Source organism: Strix uralensis, chromosome 4 (genome assembly GCF_047716275.1).
Source record: "Strix uralensis isolate ZFMK-TIS-50842 chromosome 4, bStrUra1, whole genome shotgun sequence".
NCBI classification, from domain to species: Eukaryota; Metazoa; Chordata; class Aves; order Strigiformes; family Strigidae; genus Strix; species Strix uralensis.
In genome coordinates this window covers 3416573-3443767 of record NC_133975.1, presented here as the reverse complement: position 1 = coordinate 3443767, position 27195 = coordinate 3416573, and the positions used below count along the sequence as shown (strand labels likewise).

Here is a 27195-nt window from a genome sequence, read left to right as displayed (position 1 = left end):
CTTATGACACCCTGGGCGCGGGCCTTTTTAGTCGCCTTTCGCCGTCCTCGCTGCTTAAGGACCTGAACAACCTTCTCTGGTCTTTATCCTTCGTGGTGCCTTATACGTCCTTTGGCACGTATCACGTCGCGGTCACCATTTGTTGAAAGAACGCAGAGGGAGCCCAGCCATCATTTAATGCACAAAGGCTCAACTTTATTAGTACTCACACTGCTTTTATATCCACAATAATTAGTTCATACATATTGCAAAAAGCAAGCTCCTTATAGGTTGCTAAGGTTAGATACATTGGTTGCTAAGGTTAAATACCAATCTCTCCCCTTATGATTTCTGCAAGGCCTTCTACATAGTCCTGCTTCTGTTCTTTGTTCTTCTTTGATACTTTTCGGTATTCTCCCATCACGTCGCCGTTGTCAGCAGTTCCTCGGTGCTGTGCCCTTTCTCACGTAGCCAGTTGTTAGCAAACTGCTCCACACCCAACCATCTGGGGATCCAGCACAAATTTGATGCATTTTGACTGCTTGTGTTTTCCATTCCTTCAGCTGCGTGAAAGGCCTGTGCCGGGAAAGCAGCTCTGTTCTCCAACCCAACATTAGGGTGCCCATCAGTGGACACCCCACACTTCCCTGCCCCATTCCCTGCAGCCCAGACAGCAGCTCCCTCAAACCATCTCCCTTCCCATCCTCAAGCCCCAGCATAGCAGAATTTTCTCTGGGGGGAGTGGCAGTGTCTGAGCCCCAGAGCCAGGGAAACCCCAGAGGGATGCTGCAGTGGGAGAGGTGGCTGCTCCAAGCGAGGGCTTGGCACAGGAGGGAAGGGGAGTTAGCTCGTGCCAGGTTCCCACCACTACAGCTGGCTCCAGGCCCATGCCTGACATCTCCACCTGAGTCTTGTCTTCCACAGTGTGTCCTCACCTGGAAATCCCTCAGGTCTGAGCCTGGCTTGGGAGCCTGTGTTCGTAGGCTTGGGAGAAATTTAGTGACCTACATGAATGTTGGGTGGTCTTGGACATTGGCTGTGGGACTGATGGAAAGCCTGTGTCTTCCTCAGTCAGCCTTGGGACATCCCCAACAGCTCCAGACACATCCATGGGGGTCTGACCTATGGGACCTCAAACAGATGTTTTGTCCAGCCCTGTGACCACCACTGTGGCCTTGTGGTGCTTGTTCTCAAGTGCTTGAAGAGCCTGAGCAGCCCTTGTGTGTTGGGAAAGCAGGACTGGGGAACATCCCACCCGGACACGGACACGCACAATGTCCCCCCCTGCTCCCAACAATCTCCACGTCTCCCCTCCCACTCCACCACACCAGGCTGCTCTCCATCCTCCAGGATGGGACCCACGGGGAAGCTCTTGACTGGAGGGTGCTGGTATGTCCAAGGTGAAATCTTCCCTGCAGTTTCCCAGCCTGGCTGTGGGTCTCTCCCGAAATCCCCCACGGGTCTTGCCGCGTCTCCCACCCACAACACAGTCAGACAAGCCACACAGTCAGGTTTTTAAAACGGGGCCTTTCTCCATTTTATTTTGCCCAATAAAAATCCTTCACAGTCAGGTGGAGATAGGAGAGTGAGAGATACGTATACATATAGATCTTCGTATATATTTATATATATACATACCTCTGTACAGATATATATATTCACTGTAGAAAATCGCAAAGGCAGTAGCTCTTCACATCTTGATAACCCAATGGAAACATACAACAGACTAGCAGTAGATTGGGAAGTGTGGTATAGTTTTAACGTGAGTTTCCTAAACAGTTACACTTTTGCTGTACAAAAATCCCAGAATGCTGTGGTTTATCTTTTTTTTTTTTTTCAACCTCTTGTCTTTAAATACACTGACCAGAGGCAAAGTCAAGACAATGGTGTTTGGAAGTGACCGGTGGACAGGAGAGATACCCAACTTCATGGAATTCTTTTTTAAATATTTTATTTTTTAAGTATATATATATATATATATAATTTTTTTAAAATTTTTTTAAATTTTTTTTTTGCAAAGTCTCATTAAACGCAGTTCAGAGAACCAGCAACAGTCAACGCAGAAACAAAACAGTAACGGAGTCGAGTTCAGAACACTTCTGGTTTGAATTCACAGTAAGAGCAGAAAGAGACCGAGGCGTCAAGAAACCAACAAAGGGAAAGAAAGCACAAGGCTGGGATTGAATTTACAGTCGGGTAGATCCAAAACGTTGGACGAAGGGTCTAATGCAGAGATCCTACACACAGACACAGCCTGCAGCTCACCCGGCAGTGGAGCGGCAGCGAAGAGCTCTGGCCACTCCTCCGTGGGGCTTTTATTGCTGGTGAAATCAGACAGCAGGCTTGCTCGGGGGCGCCAGTTGGCCCAACCTGACGTTCTCCCATCGGGGAGCTGGGTTTTGGGGGGACACCTATTGATCTGCTGGAGAACAGATGCAGAAGACAGGCGACTAAGCAACGTGCATCGATTTAGGATGAGGAAACCCTCACAAGCGTACTGCCCGGTGCAAGGCAAAGACCAAGAGGGATTCCTCTCAGCTCACAGCGTTTACCAGGTCCGAGTGAGTGCAAACGAAGACACCTTGGAGGAGCTCCAGCTCTGGGCTGGGCTCTGCGGGGACACCGCTGCGTGGAAAGGGACTGCATAGACACATTGGCCGGTTGTGCAGCATTTTTTTCCACCGGTGGTAGAACACTTTTGCACCGGTGGTGGAGCTCTGCCTGCGCACGTTTTGCTCCCTTCAGCTGCTGGAAGGGAACCCACATGCCACCCTTGGGAAAAGGGGACCTTCTCCTTGGAGAGGGCTCCTCGGACAGCCTGGCTCTCAGGAACGGCAGAGCCAGCACCGTGGTCTCCCACTGATGTCTGGCTGTCACCAAACATTACTCTGTGAGCTCAGACACCCCAGGGCACCCAGTGGCTCCCACAAGGGTGAGCTAATGGAGAAGACCTCCTGCAGGGACCCAGTAACAGTTGTGGGATGGGTACCAGACGGGCTGGACCACACCTCCTGGGGACCCAGACTGATGGTCTGCTGGACATGGGCAGCTTTGGGCTCTCCAGATGAATGGGGACTGCCAAGCTTAACCATTGGTGATTATTTGGAGCCAGACTGGACCTCACATCCCTTTCCAAAGGAGGAGAGCCCAGGGTTGGAGCTATGAAGGTATTCAAGGGAACATTGGCTTGCCTGCAGGTATCAGAGTTGGGAATAGTCCCGTTTAAATCTCTCTAGAAAAATCTATTGCTTTGTGACAGAAAGCAAAGACTTTCTGCCTGAGAAAACAGATCTGTAAAAGGGCCGTGAAAACACAACCCTGCATGTCAGAGCTTGTCCCAGGCTCCAGACCTGACACGATCCCCTTCATTGGGAGAACCAGGGAGGAAGCTTATCCTGAAAATGCAGAAGCTCATTTCTGGCGTTGCCAGCAGTTACACTGCCAGCATGGAACATCCTATTGGGAAGCCAACATCTGCAAAGAGCTGGATGTGATCCCAGCCCCTCGATACACTGGGGACCAGGTGCCATGGGTGCTGTGTGCTCCTACGGACCGGGGATACTCATACACCCCTCACACCCCTGTCTTTCCAGAGGGTGGAAGGACCAGGGAAGCCCCAGAGCTGGCTGTTGTGATGTGTTGCGATGGTGTAAAGCCCCATGCAATGATCTCAAGTGATTGCAAGCCACAGGGACATCCTTCAGCAAGAAATAAGATTGCTCTTGGAGGTAAAGCAGGGCCGATCTAGCTGACATGGGAATGGTGGAGAGAAGAGATGAGGATCAGTAGTCTAGAAAGCTCCTCTGAGGGCAGGATCAGGACACACCACTCTCAGTGGGGGCTTTGGGATTCAGCTCTGGCTTGTTCAGACATATCTGGGAGAGTACTGGGAGAGGCACTGGCTGTTCCTGGGACAGTGGGCATGGTGATGATCTAAAAGGAGGCAAGAGAGGCTGGAGAGCTGGGGCAGAGGAGTCGCAGGGCACAGGCAACATGATGAGCAGATCTTTAGCAAGGGGTCTTGATGAAAAGTAACTCTATAAAGTAGCTTTCAAGGCTTGGGCTGAAGGGCTGGGTTAAAATAACGGCAAGTTGGACCTGCTCCCATCCAGGACAGAAGTGAAGGCTGTCACTGCCCATCAGCAGCCTTTCATGGTCTTAGCAGGAGTGGAATGGAGAAGGCTCAGCACAGCTGGGGAGCAGAGGCACAGTGAAGAGGCATGTGCCCGATGCCCAGAGCCACCCGAGCACCCATCCACAGGAGCACTGTGGGCAGAGGAGCACGGGTCTCCCACTGGCCCACACTCCCCTTGCCAAGGCTGGGACCAGATTCAGGAGCCTTCATGGAGCTAAGGTGGGCAGAGATGCCTTCAGCACCCCAAGCAGGAGAAGCAAAAACCACGGTGCCTTCACCTTGGAAGATGCTTCCCTGGTAAGGAGGGTGCTGAGGATGCCCTGGTGTGAGCTCGGGAGAGGACACCAAGGCGGCAGCCAGCAGGACCACCAGCTCTCAGGATACACGTTGTCCTGGCCAGTTCACACTGAGCCAGAACAAGCCCTTGACTGGACCCTGCAGCAATATCTGCTACTAAACTAGAGGAGACCTGTCACCCTGAAGACCTGTGTAAGGGCTTGGCATGCATCCTCTCTTCTCCCCAGGAAAAAAGGGGAATTGCATCCATCCTGCCTCCTGGGAACAGCCCCTGGTCCACACTCTCCCTGGGCAATGTGTGGAGCTAATTGGCATGGCCATGGAGGATACTGGTGTAACCAACTGGGGACAATCTACTCACCCAGGAACTCCTTTCTACCCTATCCTATCTAGCACCGGAAAGGCCCCTCATGGACCTGCAAACATTCCCAGTTGGAACACAGGGAAATCCAAGCCCTCTCTTGTCCCCTGCCAGCTCTTGTTCCCATTTTCCAGCCTACACCAGCCTCATCTTCCCCAGGAAAGCCGGGAAGCAGCTCCAAGCATGCAGTCCAATGCTCTCCGGAGATCTTTGGTCATGTTGCTCATGAGCTCGCTGTCTTGAGCAAGCTATAAAGTGCCACTGTGAGGGGCAGGAGTGGGGTGCGTTGGTCCCTTCCATGGGCAGAGCTCATGGGCAGCAGGGCTCAAGGGGGACACCTCTGGGAGCCACTGTCTGCAAGGATTTTTGGGGGGTCACAAGGATGGGCAGAGGGGACTTCAGCCTTAACCAGGGGACGGTTGCAAATCCTGGCTCAGCGTGGTAGCCAGCATTGAAAGAGGACAGTGACACCAGGCTGCTCTGTTGGGATCCCAAGCGGATTGCTTTCCTGGGAGGTGCTGAGCCCCCACCTTTTTCACTGCAGCCAGCAAAAGCTCAGGGGGTGCTGAGCACCTTCTGTGTAGCACTAAGCGCTCGAACACAGCATCAGCTGCTACTGTTCATCCCGTTCGCCAGTATAGAAGCCACAGAGCTTTCTTGTCTCTTCATTTAATCATTGTATGTACAGAGCTGGGCTGTTATTTACATCCAAGTACACTTGTCTCCGTATAACGTAGCAGCATAAGAGCAACAATTCAATTCCTATTTTGAGTGTGGAATTCTGGAGGTGATCTCCCTCCGGCATGATGCCAGCGACAGCAGGAACGGTGCAGCCGGCTGCCACGAGACAGTGGCAGAAGCTAAGTGGGACTGTGTGAAGCACAACAACGTGCAATGGTTGCGGCTTTCATCCTCAGGGTGAGACAGGAGTGCTGGCTGTGTGCAGGGAACTAGCCCAGCCAGGTTGGCATCTTACAGTGACAGCAACCAACCTCAAAATGATGGTGGAGCAAAGCAACCCCACTCACAGTAAGGGGTAAGAAGGGCTGCTTAGGCCCACCCTGGCACCAGGGTAGCCTGCTTAGCCCAAATCCTCATGGATGGAAATGGCTTGAGCTGATCAGGATCCTCTATTTGCTCATATAATGGCCATGTGGACATGCCTGGAGCATGACTCAGTTGCTCGCACGTGGGTGATGTCCCAGTAGAGGTGCTCCAGGTCTTCCCACCACTGGCCTGGCTCTCCCATATGTCTTGGATGATATTGGCCAGCCCCATCTATCAGGTATCCCAGAGCATCTCTAATGTCTCTGGACCCCATGTGTGGGCAACTGACCTGAGAGCCTCATGACCATAGGTTTTGGTGTTGGCCAATGGCAAACTAGAGGTGATTTCTTGTTTCAGGAGAGACACTAACCATGTGCAAGGTTTTGAGGGCAGTACTTGGAGAATTACACATGAGCCAGTACGTTACACTGAATCCCATCAGCTCCAGAGATGGCTGAGCAAAGGTGGAGGAGACAGCTGGGTTATGGTCAAGCCCAAACTCTGTGTTGAGTTTCATGGGACAGAAACATTTTATCGGCCCTGCCTGAGCCTCCAAGAAACAAGATATCAGCCTTGCTGGCCATTCCCAGGATATGTCATCAAAATGCCAGGCTGGCACCCCTTGGCTATCTTAATCCAAGGCTAAGACCCCAGGACCTCAACGCAGACCTAGCTTGTGATGGGGGATTTTATCCAGTCAGTGGGTAAAAGTGTTAAGATCTGGAAAGAGCTGGGTGAGCTTCCACCTGGGCCAGATCTGAGCACAAACAACAGGAACCCAGGTGTCCCACCATCATTTAACTCCATCTCTGCTGAGCAAAGGGCAGTCACCTCCAAGAGAGACTGGTTACCACCATGTGGCCACACAGTGCTAGCATGTGGGAAAGGATGTGATGGGGACCAGTGCATCCAGTGCCGGACCAGTGCCTCCTTCATGGCAGTTTGGCTGGTGCACTTGCCAAAAACATCTGTATTTTATATCACTGTAGCATAGCGGGGTGGTTTCTGCAGGACAGCTGAGTGCTTGGGGGATGCTGGGTGAAGCCCAAGAGAGGGAAAACCACCAGCAGCAACAGCACAGCGTCTTAATAGGTGTGTGCAAGGCTCTGTGTAATCCAAGGAATGGACACAGTCGAGGTTGCTCATATCTGGATCAAAACTCTAGATCAAAGTGATGCAGTGAAGAAGGTGAAGGGAGCGTACCTTTCCTCCTCCAAGGTGAAAAATTGCCGCTCCTGCTCCATCCCAAGGAGCTCTGCCAGCCCCTGATGGATGCACTGTGAGGCCACTGAGTCCCTGGGCAGTCCAGCACCCTCCAACAGTCAGACAAACTCGTATGCCTCCAGGTTTCACTGGGTCCATCAAGACACACTCATTCCTGGCACCACTGCAAAAAAGATCTAGGAAAAAAAAGATGACAGAGCAAACCTGGCATGCTGGAGGGCTTGGCTGACAGGTGTGTGGGGAGGCCATTCAAGCCCCTGCTTCTCCTGCCTGTGGATTAACAAGGAGCTCTGGTGAGAAGATGTCCCACAGGGTGATGCCAGTGTCCATTCCTCTTGAGCGTTAACGCAGTGGGGAACTGCGGTGTATGCTTCCTCAACAGCAGATCCTTGAAACTCAATCACTCTGGGTGTTCTTGAGCCACCAACTGAAACACTGGTTTCTGCGATGGTTAGTGGGGAACCAACGTCAATGTCAGTGTGACAAGGAGGATCAAAAGTGGAAATGAGCCTCCAGGTTATTGGACCCATCTTCTAATGAGGGCACTTGCTCTTGGGTGTGCTTTTCATGTGGTGATCTCAAAAAAGCCATACAACCCTCTGAGACTAAGCCTCTTTAGAGAAATTGCCCTTTTGCCCGAAGACTGCTAAGCCCTTCACAAGCACAGATGCCTCACAGCTGCTGTGGGAAGGAAGACAGCATGGGTTATCTGATGTGGAAAGAGAGGCATAGAAAGCTGAGTTGACACAAGACACCAGATCTCCAACCCTGACACTGTGGGATGTTTCTCTCCATCTTGAAGGCCCAGTGTATGAAATGGAGGAAGCTCTAGGATTTGCCTGGCCAAAAGTACGTTTGCACAGTGCATATGTGTGTCTTCCTTGGCATGGCAAAGTCTACTGCTAGGTGGCACCAGCAGGCAGCTGCACTCCTTCCGTGGTGGGGTGCGCGGGCTGACGTCCAAGAGCTCTGGAGCATCTGCAGGATTCATAGTGGGAGGCATCTCCACACCCTTCAGGGATCAGATCTGACCTAGTTCCCCTTTCTATGGCTGGTCCTGGAAAGGGAGCTTAGCCTGAGCTGTCCTGGTGTTTTCCAGACTGACGGGTTGTGTCTTCCTCCAGTTCCAAAGGCACAGGCAGAAGCAGTGGGAAGAGACATGTACCATCAACTGGGATCTTGAAATGCCCTGGTCTCATCACACATATCCATTTTCTACAGCTCCAGGGATCGCTGCCAGGCACCGACAGTTCCTTCCCAGTAATGCTGTCTGTTGACCTTGGCTGGAGGTTGGTGGGACTAACTTAAGTCTCCTCTCTCCTGCTCAGCCTCTTTGCTCAGTCTAGAGCTCACCACAACAGTGCTTGACGCCAACTAAATGTCAGACCTGGTGATGGGGAGGGAGGAGCTTTCAGGGGAGGTAACATGGAAAATGAGTAGCTTCAGAGCTTTTGTTTGGAAGGTCTTCAGCCCCTCAACACCCTGAGGTTCTCCCTTGGTATGCAGATGAAACGTGATCTGGCCAAACTCTCCCTGGAGTTGCCTCACACAGAGATCCCAAGACGTGTTAATTCTAGCTTTGTTCTTCTAGCTGCTCCCCAGGGCAAAGAGCCAAAATTCCCACTTGCGTTGGTCCTTTGGCCACTGCCCAGTCAGTGCAAACTCCACTTTGCAGCATTTTTCACTCTTTGCTGTGGGTCACGGTAAAAAAGTGTCCGTGAAAGGGAGAGCCAGACCCACCTTGCCCACCTTTCAAAGCTGAATGCTGGTTTTTGATGCCTGCACCGTTATCGGTGACTGTGCATATAGGATTTGGTTATTATTCTGCCAGGGCATAAGCACTTGCGTGATCTTAAGCATTTTTCCTTCTTATGACTGCTTTCATGCTCAGAGTTAGTAGCTGAATATTTTCTTAAGCTAGGCCTGCATTATCTCTGTCCCTGGAATATGTGATGCCACGTGGGATCGCTATGGACGCTGTTTGAAACGGCTGTACTGAAGGCTAACGCTTGCCCCGTTGCAATCTAGCGGTAATGCTGATATGTGCTCACTGCAACTCCTGAGTGAGGCTCAGATGCCATTTTTTAAGTAGACCCTGGACCGAGAGAGTGCACTGAAGCATCACTCATTTGTGAATGGGATAGCACACTTGCCCACTGTTGAGGCAAATTGCTAAAGCTTCAGTTTGCATAAACATCCTGCCAGGTTTGGAGGCTTCCCCAAACCTTGGTTCCATTGACTTTGGGAAGTAAAAGGGCTCTTGGGAAGGGAAACTATCTTGGATTTCCAAGGTTTTTTTCTTGCTGTAACCAGCTTGTGTATGTGGTAAGAATAGGGGGACCAAGGCAAGGGTGGGAGGGTATTTCTGCTCCCAGGGTTGGTCACAACCCAGGAGAGGTGTGGAACTGCAGAAAGAAACCACAGCGAAATGAAAACGCAGCATATGTTAAGCTCTGCTGAGCCCCCAGAGAGGCTCCTGCTGGGCAATAATTCCTTGTTGGCTTATGTTACCAGGACAGGCTTATCCTGCTCCTTAAGGATGTCCTAACCTCTTGCAACCATGGTAGCTATGGGCTGGCAAGAGGGAGTCATGTGGTAGAGATATGTCTGGTTTCACTGAAATCAGTGGCCAACTTCCCACTGACTTCACTAAGACCACTGTCTAGACAGGATACTTGATGCAGAACAGTGAGTTTGCTCATGATCCCGAGAGCTTTGCTCTGTTAGCCAATGTGGCTAAAAATGCCCTGAAAAAAAACCTGCCACTTTGAACTGTTTTGCTGCGCGTAAATGCTTGGAAAACCAAAGAAACCAAATATAACCCTCCAAAACAACCAACCGAAGAGGGGTGAATTGTAGGAGAGGGGATGGCAGCCTCTAGCAAAGTAACAGTCACGGCAGATTACAAAAGAGCCAATTGACCCTCACCAGCTGTACTAGGAAAAAAACCAAAAGAGATGTCGCATTATCGATAGAAAAACAACGCACATCCACAGTTATTTTACCTACAGAGCACAGAAGTATAGAGTAAGGGTGATGGAGCTTGATGCGAGTAGACTCACACTGCTCCTACGGTAGTGTATTATCCTTCGGAAGATCACTGGCTTGAGTAGGTAGTACATGCACAGCAATAAAAAAAATGACGTTGTATTGTCTTGGTCCCATCTCAGATCTCAGTGGACTCTATTCGCTCAAGTCTGGAGGGAGTCCATGGTTTTTTCTCTTCAGTGTGTGGGGGGCTGGTGGCCTTTGTGTTCATCTCATTCACCTTGTGCTCCAGGAGCTGGTTTTTCTGGTACATCTCCACATAGTTCAGTTGCAGCTGCTTCTGGTACTTGATGACTTTCTCCTTTTCTTCTTGCCATGTGCGCCGCTCCTCCTCGAAGTCCATCACCTGCTGCTCCCGCTGCTGCCGCTCCAGCTTCAGCTCCGTCTGGAGCCGCTCCACTTCCTTCCGCAGTGTGTTGACGCTGTCCTCGCTCTGCCGCTGCATCTTGGCTTCGTCACTCTCACAGGCCAGTGGATCCCGCAGCTTCTCACCAAGGTCCCCACCAAAAGGTCCTGGAGGTCCCATGCTGGCAAGTGTCCGCTTCAGGCCAGAGACCTCGAGCTCACAGTGGTTCAGTTTTTCCCTCAGCACCTGGACCTCACTCATCTTCCGCTGCAGCTCACTCTCGCAGATCTCCAGGTTGACGCTCTTGGAGCTGTAGGAGTCCTTCAGGGTGAGGATCTGCTCCTCCTTCTCCCGTAGGAAGTTCTTACCTTCCTTGAGCTGTGTCCGCAGTCCCACGATCTCGTTCAGCTTCTGGGAGACATCAGCTTGGGAGTCCTTCAGCTGCTGCTTGAGCAGGGAGATCTCACCTGCCTTCTGGCACACCTGCGAGCAGAACATCCGTGAGGCAGGAGGAAGGCAGCAAGGAGCCACCACTGCTGCTTGTCCCCCACGCTGCCCATGAAACACCTCCATGGCCTCAGGTTGGCAGGAGGCTCAGGTAATGGAGGGGATAGCCAGCAACAATGCTCATGGGCTGAGCTTCAGCCTTCACCAGGATCCAGACTGTGCCAAAGACCTAGAGGTTGTCCCCACATTTTGGGGGGAGATTTGGTGTTTCTTCCTGGCTCTCAGGGACCTGATGCTTTTCCCAGCTGGAGTTGACCAAACAGCAAACCTAAGTGCTGTGGTCCTCACCAGTGGTGAGCGGACACCAGTGCTTCCCTCCCTGCATTCATCTTACTCACCTAACCACAAGCCTGCGGCACTTGACCCCAAACCCTCTGCTCTCAGCAGGAGTTTTCCCACTGACCTCAACGGGATCTGGACCTTGAACAAGCCTGAGACAGAAACATCTTAGACCCAGAGACCACCCGGGCTATCCCTGAGCACTGGAAGTGTAGGACAGGATGCAGAGACAGTAGATATTACTTACTTGTCCTATGATGCTTTGATTCCCAAAGACTTCTGAAGAACCCAGTTGACTAAATTTTAGGGTTCACCTCACTGGGGACATTCCAGGGACTGGTAGCTATTTAATTCTTTTGGGGCAGGGCATGAAGAGTGACAGCCCCTCTGCCAAAGGTCAAGGAGAGAGCTGCAAGCCACCCTTGCTGAAATGGGACTACCATGCACCCTCCTTGGGCACTGGAGTTTCAGGAGTTTCATCCTGACTGGCTCACGTCTCACCCAAGTGAAAGGGTACACAAGCCTGGTGGAAATACCCTTGCTGCAGTGTGTATTTGCATTATGTAGGTGTCACCATTCAATATGACGCTCCTCTGCACCTGTGTAGTCCATCAAAAGTGATAGTTGCATGAATAGTTGTGGGTATTGGAAGTGAACCATAAAAATGACCAAACCCTCATTTTCCCATGAACTCCGTAGTTTTCAGGTTTCTGCACTGGCAGATCTGATCTGTCTCCTGTGGATGATTGTGGAGACAAACAGTCCCTACCTGTGCTGGCAGGAGACTGGGCTGGGGATAGGCACCAAGGAACCATCAGTGATCAGAGAGGACAGGCATAATTAAAAACAGACTTGGTAGCCACCTCCAGAACGGGGTGTCCCGTCCTCCTGAATCTCCTGTCTCTTGTCACACATGAAATGCTTTGGCCTTTCCTCCCTCCTGCGGTGCCCTCAAGGTCCCTTGCTGCTCTGCTGCAGTTGGGTCAATGCTCCTCAGACAAACACTCCTCTCTGCTACCTTCATTGCAACCTCCATCTTTCTCTGCTATAGAGGACTTGCCTGGTGCGTAATGTTGAGCCAGACCTTGCAGCTCAGCTATTGCGACAGCCCAGTGCTCACTGTCCTCAATGGCTGAAGAGCTGGGAGATGTACCCAGTCACTTCCTACTGATAGCAGCTTTCCCTGGAGCTGACAACTGTGGTGGTTCCCCATGCAGACCTAACTCTGTGAGTACTCACATCCCCACCAGCACTTGTCTGCAGCAGAAGCAGAGTTGTGTCACGCTGGTTTATCTGTAGTTAGAGTGGTGTAGTTACTGCCTGGCTAAAAAACTGCACAATTTACTGAAAGTGCTCTCTGTGGGCTAGCTCTTCCCAAAAGGCAGAGAAATACATGATGAACAACAGCTTGGATAGGAATCAATTTACAGATTAAAATACTTAAATATAGGCCTCTACTTGGGTGCCATGGAAATCTAGGAAATACAGGCCATGGAGCCTGGAGAGCAAGTCAACAAGTGTAGGTGTCTACAAATTTTAGGTGTCTTGATCCACATGCCGAATCCCTATCTTTACATCAATATCACTGGGTTAGCTGTTGCAGACAGAACTGTAGCAGTGAAGCGAATAATCAAAAGCCCATCTGCAGTTTTCCTGGTGCAAAATGAGGGAACTTTCCAGACCAAACTTGTTGGAAGAAACAAAAGACCTGGGTAGAGCAGCTGGCCAAAGGAGGCATCATGTGGGACAATGCAGCCTCCGTGTTCTGGGATGTGACTTGCGGGGATTTAACAGCAAGCCTCTAATAAGCTCTGCTGAACATCTGCAAATAGCACATTTCAGAGCCTGATTAATCCCAGCTTCATTGACTTTCCATCAGGATTAGCAGAATAGGGTCTTCTTGATTCTAGAGCTACATGTTGCCTCTGCACTCTTAATAAATTTAAAGTTTCTAGCCAGTCCATGAAAGGATTAAAATTCTTCACATGATCAAGCTGAAAAAAAAAAATGTTAGTACTGGCTATACAAACAGACTTTGATAAAATGGTCTAAAAATAGAAACAGTAGGAAAAAATATGTAAGCCTCAAAAGGAGAACTGGAAAGAGGAATTTGCCTTTCACCCTTTTAAGAGAGATAAACTTATTAGCAACTGAAAACAGTGTGTTACAATGGAAAGCATGAGGTAGACTTGGCTATCGGTATCATTCTTGGCTCACTGGCTTTATATCTTAAATAAAAAAGAAAATCAAATATTTGAAAAGCGGTTTCAAGGTTTGCCCAAACGCAGATGTTAGAGGAATTTAATTAAAATAGACTTAAACCCATTTTTGGGAGGCACAAATACCTGTATGGAAAGACCTGAATTCACTGAAACTGGATTCAAATGTCACGCATTGGAGTGACCTGAGTGGGAACCCAAATTATTAACCAGCACAAGAGGTGTGCACAAAAAATTGCGCTCATTTTAGTCTAATTCAAAACTACAGGCTTGGGACTCAGACAAATGAAGAAGTGACTGAAGTGTCATCTGTTACCTGGAGGCCACCAGCCCATAGCCATTGTCTGTGGGGTCCACTGATGGCAAATGGGAGGTATTTTTGGCTATCAGAGCCCTTAGTGAAAACCTCACTCAAGATCAGTTACAACAAGGCTCTTACCTCCCACTTGGTCTCTTCAATCTTTGGGAGAAACTCAGCCTGCTCCTTCTTGAAAGCCACAAATTTCTTCTCCAGCTCCTCTCGTTGCTGGAGGAGTTGTCCCATATCATCTTGGAGTTTTTTTTTCTCTTGCTGGAGCTTGAAGATTTGGAGCTGCAAGGCCTGCTGAGCCCGCTGCGCTTTTTTAGAGACCTGTTGCAATTTGTTGGCATAGTTTTGCCTCAGGTCCTCCATTTCCCTCTCCCAGATCTTCTGCTTCTCCTCGAACACTTGGAAGATGGCTGCCTCGCTTTTGTCCAAGTTCCTTCGCATCTGGAGAACCTCCTGCTCCTTCTCCCACAGCCGGTCTTCCAGGTCTTGGATGATGTCGTCTGTTGAAGGCGAGTGGAAAGGCATCGTTTCGTTGAGATGGTTCAGTCTGTTGAATGAAGAGGTGCTCTTGCTCGAAGACCGCCCGCTGTCTGAGGTAGATATCCCGTTGTATCCCACGATGTTCTTGTCCACGTAGGTTGTACCGATGCGGTTGATGTGGCTTGTGGAGGCGCTCATTGGACCCACGTGCTGGCTGTAGCCTGTCCCATAAGTGGGCAGGCTCGTTAACGAGTTACGGCCTGAATCCGAAAGGCCCCCCACTTGGTTTGTAGTCCTGTTAAGGCTGCTCTTGTCGAGTCCACTTTTGGGTGCGGACGGGCTATTGCTGTTGGCATGGTTCAAGCTCTTTCTATTCTCTGTCACTCCGTTGCTCTGCGGCGGGCAGAGGTTCTGCATGGAATGGAAGTTTTTAGGAACTACTGGTTTAAAGGCTGAGGGTCTAACTAAGGGCTCATTGCTCTGCAAAAGGAAAAAGGACCACGCATCAAACACAGCAGGAAGCTTGGTAACAGCACACAAAAGAGACACATCAGCACAGGATGGGGCTGATGGAGCTAAGACATCTTGGGCTAGCTCCATAGTTCTCAGCCTTATTACACCCTGGACCATTTGGGATTTAACACGAGGGACCTGTGGTCTCTCATAGGGCAACACTTTCTTTTCCTTTGCCCCAACTGAAAAATAAACCTTGACTCATCCCAAATCTGTGTGATTTTTCCCTAGAATACTCCTTGGGTCCTCTTAGTGCTCTTTGCAGGAAGGAGGGCTGCCCCCTGCCTACCAGACTTGATCAAAACAACTCTTTGATTTTGTCAGATTATATTTTGAAGGACTTCTAGCATTGAGGGTGCATTGTCCATTTGCTGAAAACTACACTGAACCCTTGGGTTAGCAGCTGATTTGCCCCTGGAGCATCACGTTTCCCTCCTGCCAGCAGTCATCTCTCCCCTGTGTGGACATCGTGCCCTGCTAATGGTCGGACAGGAGTAGGTAGGAGCTGTGACTCCAGCCATTGCTGGCCCAAGTGCAGCGACACCAGGCAAGGAACATGCTGAAGCTGCTCTTCATTTGAATGTTTGTGTTTTCTGTGGGCATAAACAATGCTGTGGGGAGAATGGACCACAGCTGTAAGGGATTTAGAAAGGATTTTAAAACCTTCCACATTCCTCGCCCTGTGAATGCACCTACAGAAACAAAATTTTCCTCAAAATGGGATTGAATCTTCCCTATTGCAGGTTGGGCTTCAGGTGAAAATTAACCCAGAGTAAGCCGCTTTGTATTATCAAAGATGTTTTGAAAATGCCTTCCAGGAGAAACAGAACGAGCCCTGGTGAGCAGGCAAGGTTGGGGACTAAAACCTGGTGCCTGGCATGTGGGACTGAGATGGACTACAGGGGCTGGTGGATTAACAACCCTGGAGACAAGGCCACCAAACGCTGCAGAAATGATACTGCACAAGGTAACATCCCCAAGACACAAATTACGGAAGTTGCTGGAGCAGAGCAGCAGGATATATAAAACACTGCTGGCTGTGGGACTCTGCTGCTCCAGGCCTGGGAGATGTTTGCTTCCTGAAGCCAATATGAGCCACAAGAACTGGGCTTGAATGGATGATAATGCTCCCAGGGGTAGTTTTCAAGCCTTGTCAATTTGCCCCTCACAAGAAGCACTGGGATTTTGAACAGATGCTCATAGCTGCTTTCAAACACATTTTGGTGGCAGTGGGCTGTTGGATATTGTCTATAAATGGTACAAAACATAAGAGTGGGTCCCAGATGCTGGACCTACTGAAACAAGAGCAGACTCAGCTCCCTCCCCGTCAATCAAGGAGGTAGGCAGAGCATCTCAGGTAGGTTGGAATAGCCAGTGACTTAAATACAAGCTTAAATGAGCTGGAAGCTTAGCTGTGGAAGACTTGTGATCATGCTCTTGGGTTCCTCAAGAACTAACATTCCCCTTTGTTCAATCCCCTGAAAGTAATAAGAATTACATTATCTGTGCATAAAAATGATGCCATCTACACCGTAAGAATTAGACTGTCAGGGTTGCACCATTGCCCAAGGCTCCCTGGTCTGTGTTTTTAGAAATGTGCCATGGTCATCAAGCTGCTCCAGAGGTGGGAATTCTCACCTGGTCTAGTTTGCCGGAGATTGGCAATATCTTTGGTGGGTTACTGGGCTCTCGGTATTGGGGAGGAGGCGGCATGTTCTTCTCGTTGTTGGTGGTCACGTTCCCACAGATGTCCATCTTCACCTTCTCGCTCTTGCGCAGGTCGCCGTTGATGTAGAGGGAATTGGAGACCTTCTCCGACTTGTATGTCTTCTCCTCGCCGGAGTAGCGGTTGGAGATCTCACGCGTGGAGTACCCGTTGCGAGACCCCTCTGTCTGTCGGCCACTGCTCTGCGTCCGGGTCCCCACGCTCTTCATGGCGAACTCTTGGTCATTGGCAACTCCGCTGCCCACACTCCCCATGGTGCTCTGGGAGATGGGTTGGGATGGCCGGGGAGCAAAACCGTGGAAGTTCTCCGGGCTGGGGTAGGTTGGGTCACTAAGAACGGGCAGTGTCTCTAGCGTGGCCATGGCAGTGCAGAGGTGAGGTGGAGGCACAAATCAGTGGCACTGGAGAAGGAGGAAAAGGAAAGGACTGTTAAAGAGATGCCTTTTATCTACCATACCCTTTGCAGGTCGGCATCATGCAGACATGAGTGAGTATCTGGGCTGGGTGATGCAAGGACAGAAGCTGTCATGTCTCAGTCTATGGTATGGAGCAGACGATGGGACTGTCCTTCTCTCTGTGACCCCCAGCCCCCCTTGGAGGAGCAACACGCACTGGTCCCCCAAATGACTGCTATGCAAAAGAGCTGCTTTTGAGCCCCTCAGTCTCAAGGGTTGTGTGCTCCCAGGGGAGGGGGTTCTGTGGGTTTTAGTGGGCACAACATCAGTTAGATGTGACCATTTGCAGTTCTTAAGCTTGAATTATTTCTGTCATGTTTCCCAGGTTTGGACAAGTTTGTGTTGCTGTGGGGGTGGAAGGTTTCCAGCCCTGGCCTGTCTGTAGGCTCATACATTATTGCTCCCTCCAGCACATCCCTTAGGGATGATTCAGCAGGCCTTGAGCAACACATTTTCCATCTCTTCCTTGGGAGTGTTGTCCCATGGACTTGAGCTTTTAAAAAGATACTTTTGTCCATGTGTCATCCTAAATTTTCTTTTAAACCTTTATTCCACTACTCCATTTTATTCTTACCTAGGCTGTGCCTTGGTTTGGCCAAAACTAGGCCATGGGAAGTGGATAACATGCAGGTAATGGTTTTAAAAATGGTTAGGACCAGTCCTCACATGTCTGGATGCTCTTCCTCAGCTCCATCACCATTACAAACCCCAGTCCTGTGATTTCATCTCTGGCGTCATAGGTGCCCAGGCCTATTCTCATCTGTGTTTTGGGGAAATTCTACAAATACTGGTGGTTGCATTGGTGCTGAATTTATTATCCTCTGAGGCAGTCAAGGTCCAGAGCTACTGGTGATAAGACAGGTTTCACAAGGACAATTTATAACTTCCTAAAAGGCCTTTTGAAAGTCCCTTCTGAAAGTCCCAGCTGAAAATCAATCTGGTTTTGCACTCTTGGACGCAGCAGTAAAGGATCTGGTCTGCACTGCCCCACTACCCTCCTTGAAGGTGATAAAGCCTCTGCAGTCATTCCCCAGCATAGACTGGGACTAGGGGAAAAAAAACCTACATGAATTTATTTCTCTCAACAGAATTTCTTTAGTTAAAGAAACCCATGGGTTTTCCTTGATGGGTGTACCCATAAAATATGAGCGCTGGGGAAGCTACTCCATGTTGAACTGAGCTGGTGCAGAAGATAGAGGTCTTGCAGAGAGTGGCTGCATTCCCCACAATTCCCATTCCCTCTGCTGAGGTGATAACTCAATCCTCTGTAATGCAATCATCCCCACAAAGGTGTAAAATCTTATTTAAGGAAATAAAAACACCCACAACACATTTTTTTTTCCATTGCCTCATTGAATAATGAAGAATTTGAATCCATACCAGATAAGGATCTCATTACCTGAGGGAAGGGAGAAGATACATTGCAAAATTTGGCTGATTGCAATGAATCCTGGGGTCTCTGTATTTGGGAAAGACTCTCACATTTCAGTTCAGTTACTGGAGTGTCCAGGCTGCTGGGGAGGATCTTTGTGTCCTCCCAGTGCCGCTCCAGAAAGGCTCAGCTCTCCCTGGAGTCCTGCCTCTTATCTGCAGGTCTGTGCAGATGTCTCTGATACCTTCAGACTGGACACAGCTGAACAAAGCCTGGAGGAGCAGTTATGGTGGCACGTGGACAGTTCTGGACACTCAGCTGACCAGTGTCCACCCAGCCCTCCTGAGTTCATTGTCTTGGTCCCCATGGGCCAGAAAGGATGCTTTTTTTATTTCACAGAATCATCTAGGTTGGAAAAGCCCTTGAAGATCCTCCAGTCCAACCATTAACCTCACACTGACCGTGCCCAACTCCACCAGATCCCTCAGCGCTGGGTCAACCCGACTCTTCAACCCCTCCAGGGATGGGGACTCCCCCCCTGCCCTGGGCAGCCCATTCCAACGCCCAACAACCCCTTCTGCAAAGAAATCCTTCCTAAGAGCCAGTCTGACCCTGCCCTGGCGCAGCTTGAGGCCATTCCCTCTTGGCCTATCACTTGTTATTTTTGTCCCCGAACCCCTCAGTTCCAGGTTTCCCAGGATAAACCATCCTGGCAGTGTGGGGACTAAATCAGGATTTAGGAGCAGTGGGAGGTGCAGGTTTCCCCTGGGTAAAAGAGGGATAACAAAAGCGATGCCCTTTGGAGAGAGGTTTGGTAATGGGGGTGCTCAGGCAGGACTAGCAGGTAGAGGAGATGGAGAAAATCCCCATTTCATTGGGGATTTCCCTCTTCTTGGGGTAGGCTTGTTAAATCATCCCTCCCCAAGTAAAGCAGGAAAGGGTTTATTTCCCTGGAGGGCTAGCTTAGGTCTAGAGCTCAGCTCTGATGTGGTGTCTCACAGGGTCTTGCTATTTGCACTAATAATGCAAAAAAAAAAAAAAAAAGAAGGTTAAAGCAGGACCTGTGCTGCTCGACTTCACTTTTATTAAATTGCATTTCTGGAGGCTTCTGCCAGGAACACTGCCTGTAGCCTCGTCCCTTTTTCCAGCATCCTGATCTTCTCATAGAAAGCTGCCCTGTCTGAAATACGGCCCAAGTGCTGTGGGGCTGGGGGCAGACGTGGCAAACTGCTGCGCCAGAGGGAGGGGACACAGAGGCGATACCCACAGTGAGCTGAGAGAGTTCCTCTGGGGCAGAGCAGGGTGTGGAGGTGGTCACAGGGGGAAAAAGTGGTTTAAGAATGTAGTCTGGTGAAAGCCACCATCCCAGCTGAACTGCTGTTGAGGTGTGAAGGAGCCTTCATGGTCTGAGACACACCAGATGTGCCCCATCATGGACAGGGGACAAGGCAGTTGTGAGGCAGAGGAGGATGTGCTTGGTGGTGTAACCTTCACCATCCCCTTGTACAATACCTCACCCAAAGTGGGTCCCCAGGGGACTTGCCCCACTGAACCACCAGTGATATGAAGCGATGAGCATTGGGTGAACATTTTGTAGTCACTGCTAATGACCTTCCTGCAGCTTGGACCTTTGTCCCCCAACAGAGGTGTCTCCATGTCACTCACTGGTTGAGATCTAAAGGCTGAGCACCAAACGAATATCACACAAGCATCACACGGTGCAGCGTGGGGACCCGCTACAATCCAAACACATAAATGTTTATCAATCCTAAGTAACAAAACCTCCACCAGCAGAGAGAAGTGTCTGGGTCTGGTCATGCATCTGGCACGCGACATTTGGACATGTCTCTCTCCAATGCACCGATCAGGACTCAAAGGCTCACAACTCCATTGCACCCTGAAGGCACTTTTCAAGGGACAACACCATAGACAGTTCATGAGTGCACGATGCCCTGGGATTAATCTAGGTGCCTGCTGGGCACCTGCAGACTTGGTTGGACTATGGAGTGATGAGGAGGGATGGAGAACACCCATCTGAAGCCACACTTAACCCATGGTGCCTTTGGATTTCATTAGTCAAGGGAAGACTTTTTGTTCTGCTAATTTAGGAATAACCTGCCTTTCAGTGACTCTGGGATTTTTATAGGCTGTGTCTGTTTTCTTATGGGACACCAGCCACCGCGGGAGGGATGTGCTGGAAGGTGTCAGCTCCAGACAGGGGAAAGGCAGTGACCACATCACCTCCGTGCAGTGCTCCCCAGCCTCGCTCAGCCAGTGGAGGGGAAATCCAGGTTACTTTTTCCTCTCTGGGTAAATTCCACTGTGACATTTGCATTTACGTTGACTTTCTGAGGGCAGGATGAGGTCACTGGAAAGTTTGATCCTTCCAAAAAAAAAAGAAAGCCGACACAACAACAAACAGTATGAGCTAGGGAAGACAAATGTCCTTAGTTGGGCAGGAGCCACAGCCTGGGCAGACTCATGGCAATGTCCCCCAAGACACCTCAGAGGAAGGTGCCTGCTCAGCCCCATGGTATCCCCATCAGTGGTCTTCACCGGCAGAGAATCACAGCCTTTCTCTGCCCTTGGGGACCCCCTGGCTCCCAGGCAGTGGCTTCCACATCAAGGAGGCTTCTGCTTAGGGCCATGACCCAAGCCCACCAGGATGTTGAGCCGGAATTCCCATTCAGTGCCAGCAACCCAAAACCAGGGGGACTTCATCTGCCTTCTTGGGATGTGGGATCAAAGCTGCACCACTGTGAAAATGGACATTTTTCCATTATTTTTTTTTTTTAATTGGGAATCATCCAAGAAGATATTCTGAAAAAAATGGTTATGAGCTTATGTTTACTGTAAAGGCAGGATCTGATAAACAGAGCATACGGACAAGCATTACAAATATGTTATTAAGGAGATTCCAGAAGTGCCAACAGATCCCTGACAGTACAGCTTTGTTTGCCAAAAAGGGCCATTTTTTCGAGAACAACAGCTCTGGCTTTTGTATCTTCTGGCCAGCTCCAGTTCCAAGTCAAGTTTCACCTTGGTCATTCCTCAGGTGAACTCTGAAATCAAGTTTTGAGCACAGCGAGGTAAGGAATAACGCTGCCACGCTCTGGTGCAGAGCTGGAGGGTCATTTTTTCTCCTTCCAGCTTTGGAGGAATGAATGATTAAAAACTTCCCCAGGACATTTCTGCTCCTTAAATCTCATAACTGTCTCCCTCCCATAGGAACACGAACTAAAATTGGGTTTATGGGTGATTCCCAATGAGAGAAACAAGGATGCTGAGCCTGGCAGTCTGTGAACACAGCGGGGCTGAGGGAAGCTGAATGGCTTACCTTTACCAGCATTTCATTCCCAAGTCTGTCCTTTAGAAAGGAAAGAGGAGTCACCTCCAAGCATGGAAGAGACCCCAAGCCATGGCAGAGGGGCAAAAGTGGCTTCCCCTGCCCGTGGTGGCATGGGGACGCTCCAGACAGGTGAGAAACCAAAGCAGGAGTTTTAAGCAACCTGCCAGCCACTGCTCTTTCGAGGTGTTTTATTTTTCCAGATGTTTCATCCCATCTACAGTGGTGAAGAGGCACCAGGACCATCTCGCTTTTCATCCTCACCAGGCTCTCAAGAAGACACCAGGTCCATCCCACCTCTCGAGGAGGACCAGCTCTGCCCAAATCACTCCTGAGTGACATCTGTCCATCCATCCATCACATCAGCCACCACCTCTGAGAGCTGACACTCAGCCCTTGCTGACCTCTGCTCTCGGTCCTGTTCCTCAGAGCCCCGTGTTTACAGCAGGAACCCAAGTGAAGGGACTTTCTGGAGACACAAAGGAGGAGAATGGAACCCTTCCAGAACAAACACTGAACCAATTTCCCATTTCCCAGCATTACTGTGTTAGTAAAAGCTGAAAAGGGTTTATTTGTCTGCCTGGATCGATCCAAAGCACCCTTCATGGTAGGCATCTCCACGCCAGCACCTTACCTAGGAAAGGTGCCCTGTCTTATCGGTACAGCCAGCCTCCTCTCTGGCTGGGGACACTGGGACTTCACAGAACGGTGCAGCTCTCCACCATCTCCATGTTTCACAACCTCCCCGTCCCATCCAGCCATGGTGGCCCTTTGGCCTTTCCCCCAGCAGCCCTGTCTTGGAGCTGATGCAGAAAATCCAGGGTGAAATTTCCTTTTCCCCAACTGTGGTGAGTAAATTCTTCAAGGCCACCTCTTACCAAGGTTTCCTACCATGCCTGTGGCTCTGAGGGACCCCTAGATGCTATTATAATAATCCATAAAACAATTGCATCTTCACACTTGCTTTATCCAAATGAATTAGCGAATGCCTTCCAGTTAGGCAGAAGAAAAATTGCTTTCAGATAAGCAGCTGAATGGTTAACTAAGCCTAGATTATGAAGGCCTGGCTCTGTTTCTGCCTGAGTAGGTTAATTGTTAACACTCTAGTAACAAAGGCCTCTGGGAGACATACCTAGGCACCGTGCCATGTGAGAAGGAAATCAATCACTGGTCTCGGGCAGAGAGAGCTCCAGCAAACAGCCCGAAAACAAGGCAGTGCCTTGGCACACGCACCATCCCAGGCATGTGGTCCTGGCAGGACGGGCAGCAAAGGCATCTGAAGGTCAAAAATTCCACCCCCCGCCAATTGCAGTAACAGGTGTGCCCGTGACCTTCAACAGTCAGGTTTGTTTGCGTCTGTTTTAATGAGCAAGCAATTACTGACACAATGAAAACATGCATTTTGCGGGGAGGTAGGACCTACACCTGCACTGTGTTTAGGGCTCTGGTGGCTGTCCAGTTTGTTGGCAGTGGTGCCAGAGCTGGTTCAGCTGGAGGAAAAAAGTCATCATGTCCTGGGGTGGTGGAGCAGGTTAGAAACAGCATAAAATGGGGAAAAAAAAAATTCTGCTGTGATCGTTTCAGCTTCTTCCAGAAAAATATATGGAGAGGGAAGGGAAGGCCAGTAATGGTCAGCAGTGAGAAGACAGCAGACTCTGTAGGGAGCAAAACCACCTGTGTCCGGCAAAGCATTAACAAGCCCTGGAGAAAAACCATCAGTGAGACCCAGGACCTGCAATCACTCTTGACCAATACGTCCATGGAGGTATTTGAGTCTGGGTCTTAGCAAAGCTATCAGCACCTCAAAGGTTCTTGCTCAGGTTGGTGTGGACACCCTGTGTTCCCACAAGGCAGCTCCAGCAGCGATGGCGAGATGGGAGCCCACCTCCTGCTCCCTGCCTGGGCTGGGGAGGGTGGACATGGGCACAGGAGAGAACCGCTGCAGTGCTGGAGAAGGTCAGATGGACATGCCTTACTTCTCAGTGCTCCCATCTTGCCCTGCAAAATGCACTGCTTGCCTTACTTGTACCACCATGCACCTTCCAGAAGGTTTTTATCTTCCCTCTTCTCCGGGCTGAACAAACAGCCCTTAGTCTCTCCTTGTACATCACGTCCTCCAAAAAGACCATTCAGCTCCTGCTCTGCCTTCACTGTGTCATGGGCCATCATGTGTCAAATCCTTACGGCCATGCTGGACCCAAACCTGGTCGAGAGCACCTCTGCCAGGGTCCATTCAAGAGGCAGGGACACCACCGCTCCCCTCCTACCCGACTCCAGTGCGTCGGCACCTCCTTTTCTTCTACACCCTTCTCAAGTTGCCTTGGTCTGAAGAGGGGAACAGAATGAGCTTTTCCTGTCTCTCACAAGCATTTTTTCCAGCCCTCAAGTAATTCTTGTGGCTCTTTTCTGCACCTCCTCCAACTCCTTTTCCCCTACTCTGACATCCTGGCTTGGTGGCTGCCAGGTTTTCCACCACCACTGAAATACAGCACGAAAGCACTTGAACCTGTCTGTGAAAACATGCAAATCTTGGGCTTTTTGACCACAAGCTTTTTCCACAACCAGAAGCCAAATGATGTCAGACAAACAACTCCGCTGTTTCCCTAGGACACAGACCTCTCTTTTCCCGTTTATCCCCACCGAAGGAAATGGGAGCTTTGTGATGGGGAGCTTTTCCCCCCCATTCAGGGCCAAAAAGCAAAGTTGGGAAGGCAGGTTGGAGAGTCAAGAAGTGCCAAGTTTTTGTAGCCACCTTCAGACACCTCTTTGGCCATGGGGTTGTTACATGTCTGCACATCTTGCATCCCTCTGTGCAAAGGCTTTTTGATTGCTACTGGACTATGTAGAGATGGACAAGCCCTTGGTGCAAGGGCAGACTCCAGACTCTAGCAGGACATTGCCCGGCATCTCCTACGGCTCAGCTGAGCCGCGCTTTGAGCCTAGGCTCCTTTTGCAGCATGAGGGGTGGGACCGAGTCATTGCAAGTCTGTGCTGTAAGACACATCCAGGCTGGAGAAGTCCTACTGTTACGTTTTAAGAAGGTTTTAAAAGAGGCTCCTGGCTACAGTGAGCAGGGTGATGGCATGTAGTGAATGCACCAGTCCTGCTCAGGACATTAGATGCTTGCTTTTGTTAATGCTAATGATAATATTAAGAAGGGTTGATTTGCTAGGGCTGTTTTCCAGTGGGATACATCAATGCTGCTCGGCTGTCCTGCATCTCTGCGCAGCGCTCACAGGGAGGTGTTGATTAAGAGCTACATGGTGCTTAAGCTCTGGTGCTGGCTTTGCTTGCAAAAACACATGGAAAGCTGTTTTTTCTCCCCAAGACCTTGTGGTTTGAGAGAACCCTGCAGTTTTTTCCCTTGGAGTCAGACAAACCCCCTGGGCAACTGTAGGAATTGTGGCCCATAACCAGCTTTCCATTGAGCCCCTTCTGTAGGAGGGATCCCATCCAGATCTGCTGCTTGTCAGCTCTCTCCATGGCCTGATCCAGCTCACAAACCTGGCAGAAAGTCAACCCAAAGCTGCAAGCAGTTTGCTGCTGTGTTGGCAGCTTCCAGCCAGTTCGCTGAGGACTCAGCCAGGACCACAGAGCCATGGTCAGGGTAGAGGAACGGAGAGCTTGGGCAGGAGCAAACCACCAGAAAGGGGTTTTGGAGACCTCAGTGAGGACCAGCTCTTGACTGCAGCCCGGGATGCTTTGCAGGGACCTTTGTAGCTCTGCCCCTGAGCGTTGGGCATTTAGCTAGTAGCAAGAAAGGCATGAATTCAGAAAGCAAAGCAACCAAAACCATCCTAGATGCCTTCTCCTGGGAGCAACCTCCATGTGTCCTAAGGCTATTTCCTGTCCTGTCCTCTTGCAGGGATGCAACCATGGAAATCTACTCTGAAGCTCTGTGCTACAATCCCAGCTCAGGAGTCCTGCCAAGGAACACCCAATTCAGGAAGATGGGGACCATCTTGCCCCTCTATGACCCCCCTCTTTCCAATGACACCTGCTGTCCCAGCAGCTGAGAGCACTGTGGGGTCCACACAGGGACCCACAACATCCTCACAATTACTGGGCCCAGTTAAAAGCCATCAGCCCCCACAGTACGTGGCTATTTCTGAGACATGAAGATCATGCTTTGCTTTTCTCTCCTGCAGATGTGACAGCATCGGGTGGGGGTGGCAGGATTCGGGGCAGGCAGGTCCCCATTTCGGGGGCTGCACTTTCTTGGGCTGCTGTGGGAAATAAAAGCAAGCGGCTTAGAAACATTTCCTTTTCCTTTCCGCCTGCTAATGAGATAATTACAGCCTTTTGTATTCTGGGAAACTACTTTCTCATTACGGGGGCGCATCAGCTATTTACATAATAAGCCTGAAACAAAAGAGATGAGATGAAAAGACCCAGCGGCTCTCCGGGAGAGCCCTCGCACTGCCGAGGGAGAGCCCGTGGGATGGTGGCTTTCTCCATCCCTGAGGTCTCTCTGCGGGGGTCTGAAGTGGGTGGCAGCACTTGGTCCCCAGCATGGGATGCTCCTCGCTCTCAGCTGCGACGGTCCCCAGGGTCCCCAGAACCAGCCCAATGCACTGTTATAAACCACCCATCGTGATTCCTGTTGCCGAAGGATTTGGGAGAGGTGGCCATGGGTTGAGACTCCCTGTGCGGGCGGTGGGGAGAGCTGTGTCAGCTCTGCCCTGATGTGGTCAGTTTATTTGGGGGTCACAGGGACACCTTGGGATGAGTTCCACCACCTGAGGATATGTTGGGTACGAAACTGCCCCATCCCTTGTCCCAGCTCCATGTCCCAGCTTCCCCATGCCCCCAGCTGTGGCCAAGGGCACCAACCTGTCCCATCCCATGTCCTGTGTCCCAGTTCCCTGCCCCCACAGCTGGCTAGGGGACACTGGGTACCAAACTGTCCCATGCCACATCCCAGTGCTCTGTTCCCCAGCTGGCCAGGGGACACTCTGTGTACCAAATTGTCCCCACCAGCCGGCCAACCCGCCACCTCCCTTCCTCAATAAAGGCCCCATTGTTCTCCCCGGACAAAGCCTGAATAGTGCAGCCTGCTCCACCTTCCCTGGCTAATCCTCCCAGTTTGCTATCAGTTTTCCTCCTTGGTTGGTCGATGTGTTTACGGACACGGTCCACTGCCACCCCTCCCCATCCCTGTCCCCTAGGAAGGGAAATCACGGCAGAGCACAGCCGAAACCTCTGCCACAGAACACGTGGCCTTGGCTCTATGCCCTCCTGCCTGTCCTCCTTTCCTCTCCGCTCCCCGGGGGTGCTCCTGGAATGGACACCCCGCTGTGTACGTGCTACACCTGGGCTGTGCCTCTGTCACATGCAGTGACACAAGATCCCCTGTCTGCATTCACTTCGCTTTGCTGCAGCAGCTGTGCTCCTCCCCAGGAGGAGCGATGATGGTGAGGATGATGAAGAGCACCAGAGGTTTGTGCTGCGTCCATGTTTGTGGACCATGCCACTGCCTCAAAGCATCCCTCTTCAAGCACGAGGCTTGGAGAGCCTGGCAGCTCCCTGGAAACCCCTTATCGACAGCAAA

General features: G+C 50.6%; 1 protein-coding gene across 3 annotated transcripts in view; it reads right to left on the bottom strand.

The window, feature by feature from the left end:
• Positions 1-1486: 1486 nt before the first annotated feature.
• The window catches only part of LZTS3 (leucine zipper tumor suppressor family member 3), a 56754-nt gene continuing 31045 nt past the window's right edge, over positions 1487-27195 (bottom strand). For 2 of the 3 annotated variants that reach the window (XM_074865449.1, XM_074865450.1), the window contains exons 2-4: positions 16384-16872; positions 13882-14712; positions 1487-10920 (exon numbers count right to left, since the gene is read on the bottom strand). In XM_074865449.1, the coding sequence (XP_074721550.1) occupies positions 10210-10920; positions 13882-14712; positions 16384-16833 (1992 nt within the window). In that variant the 5' untranslated portion in view covers positions 16834-16872 and the 3' untranslated portion in view covers positions 1487-10209. The remainder of the gene's footprint in view (positions 10921-13881; positions 14713-16383; positions 16873-27195) is intronic. The other variant, XM_074865451.1, reaches the window with a different exon arrangement.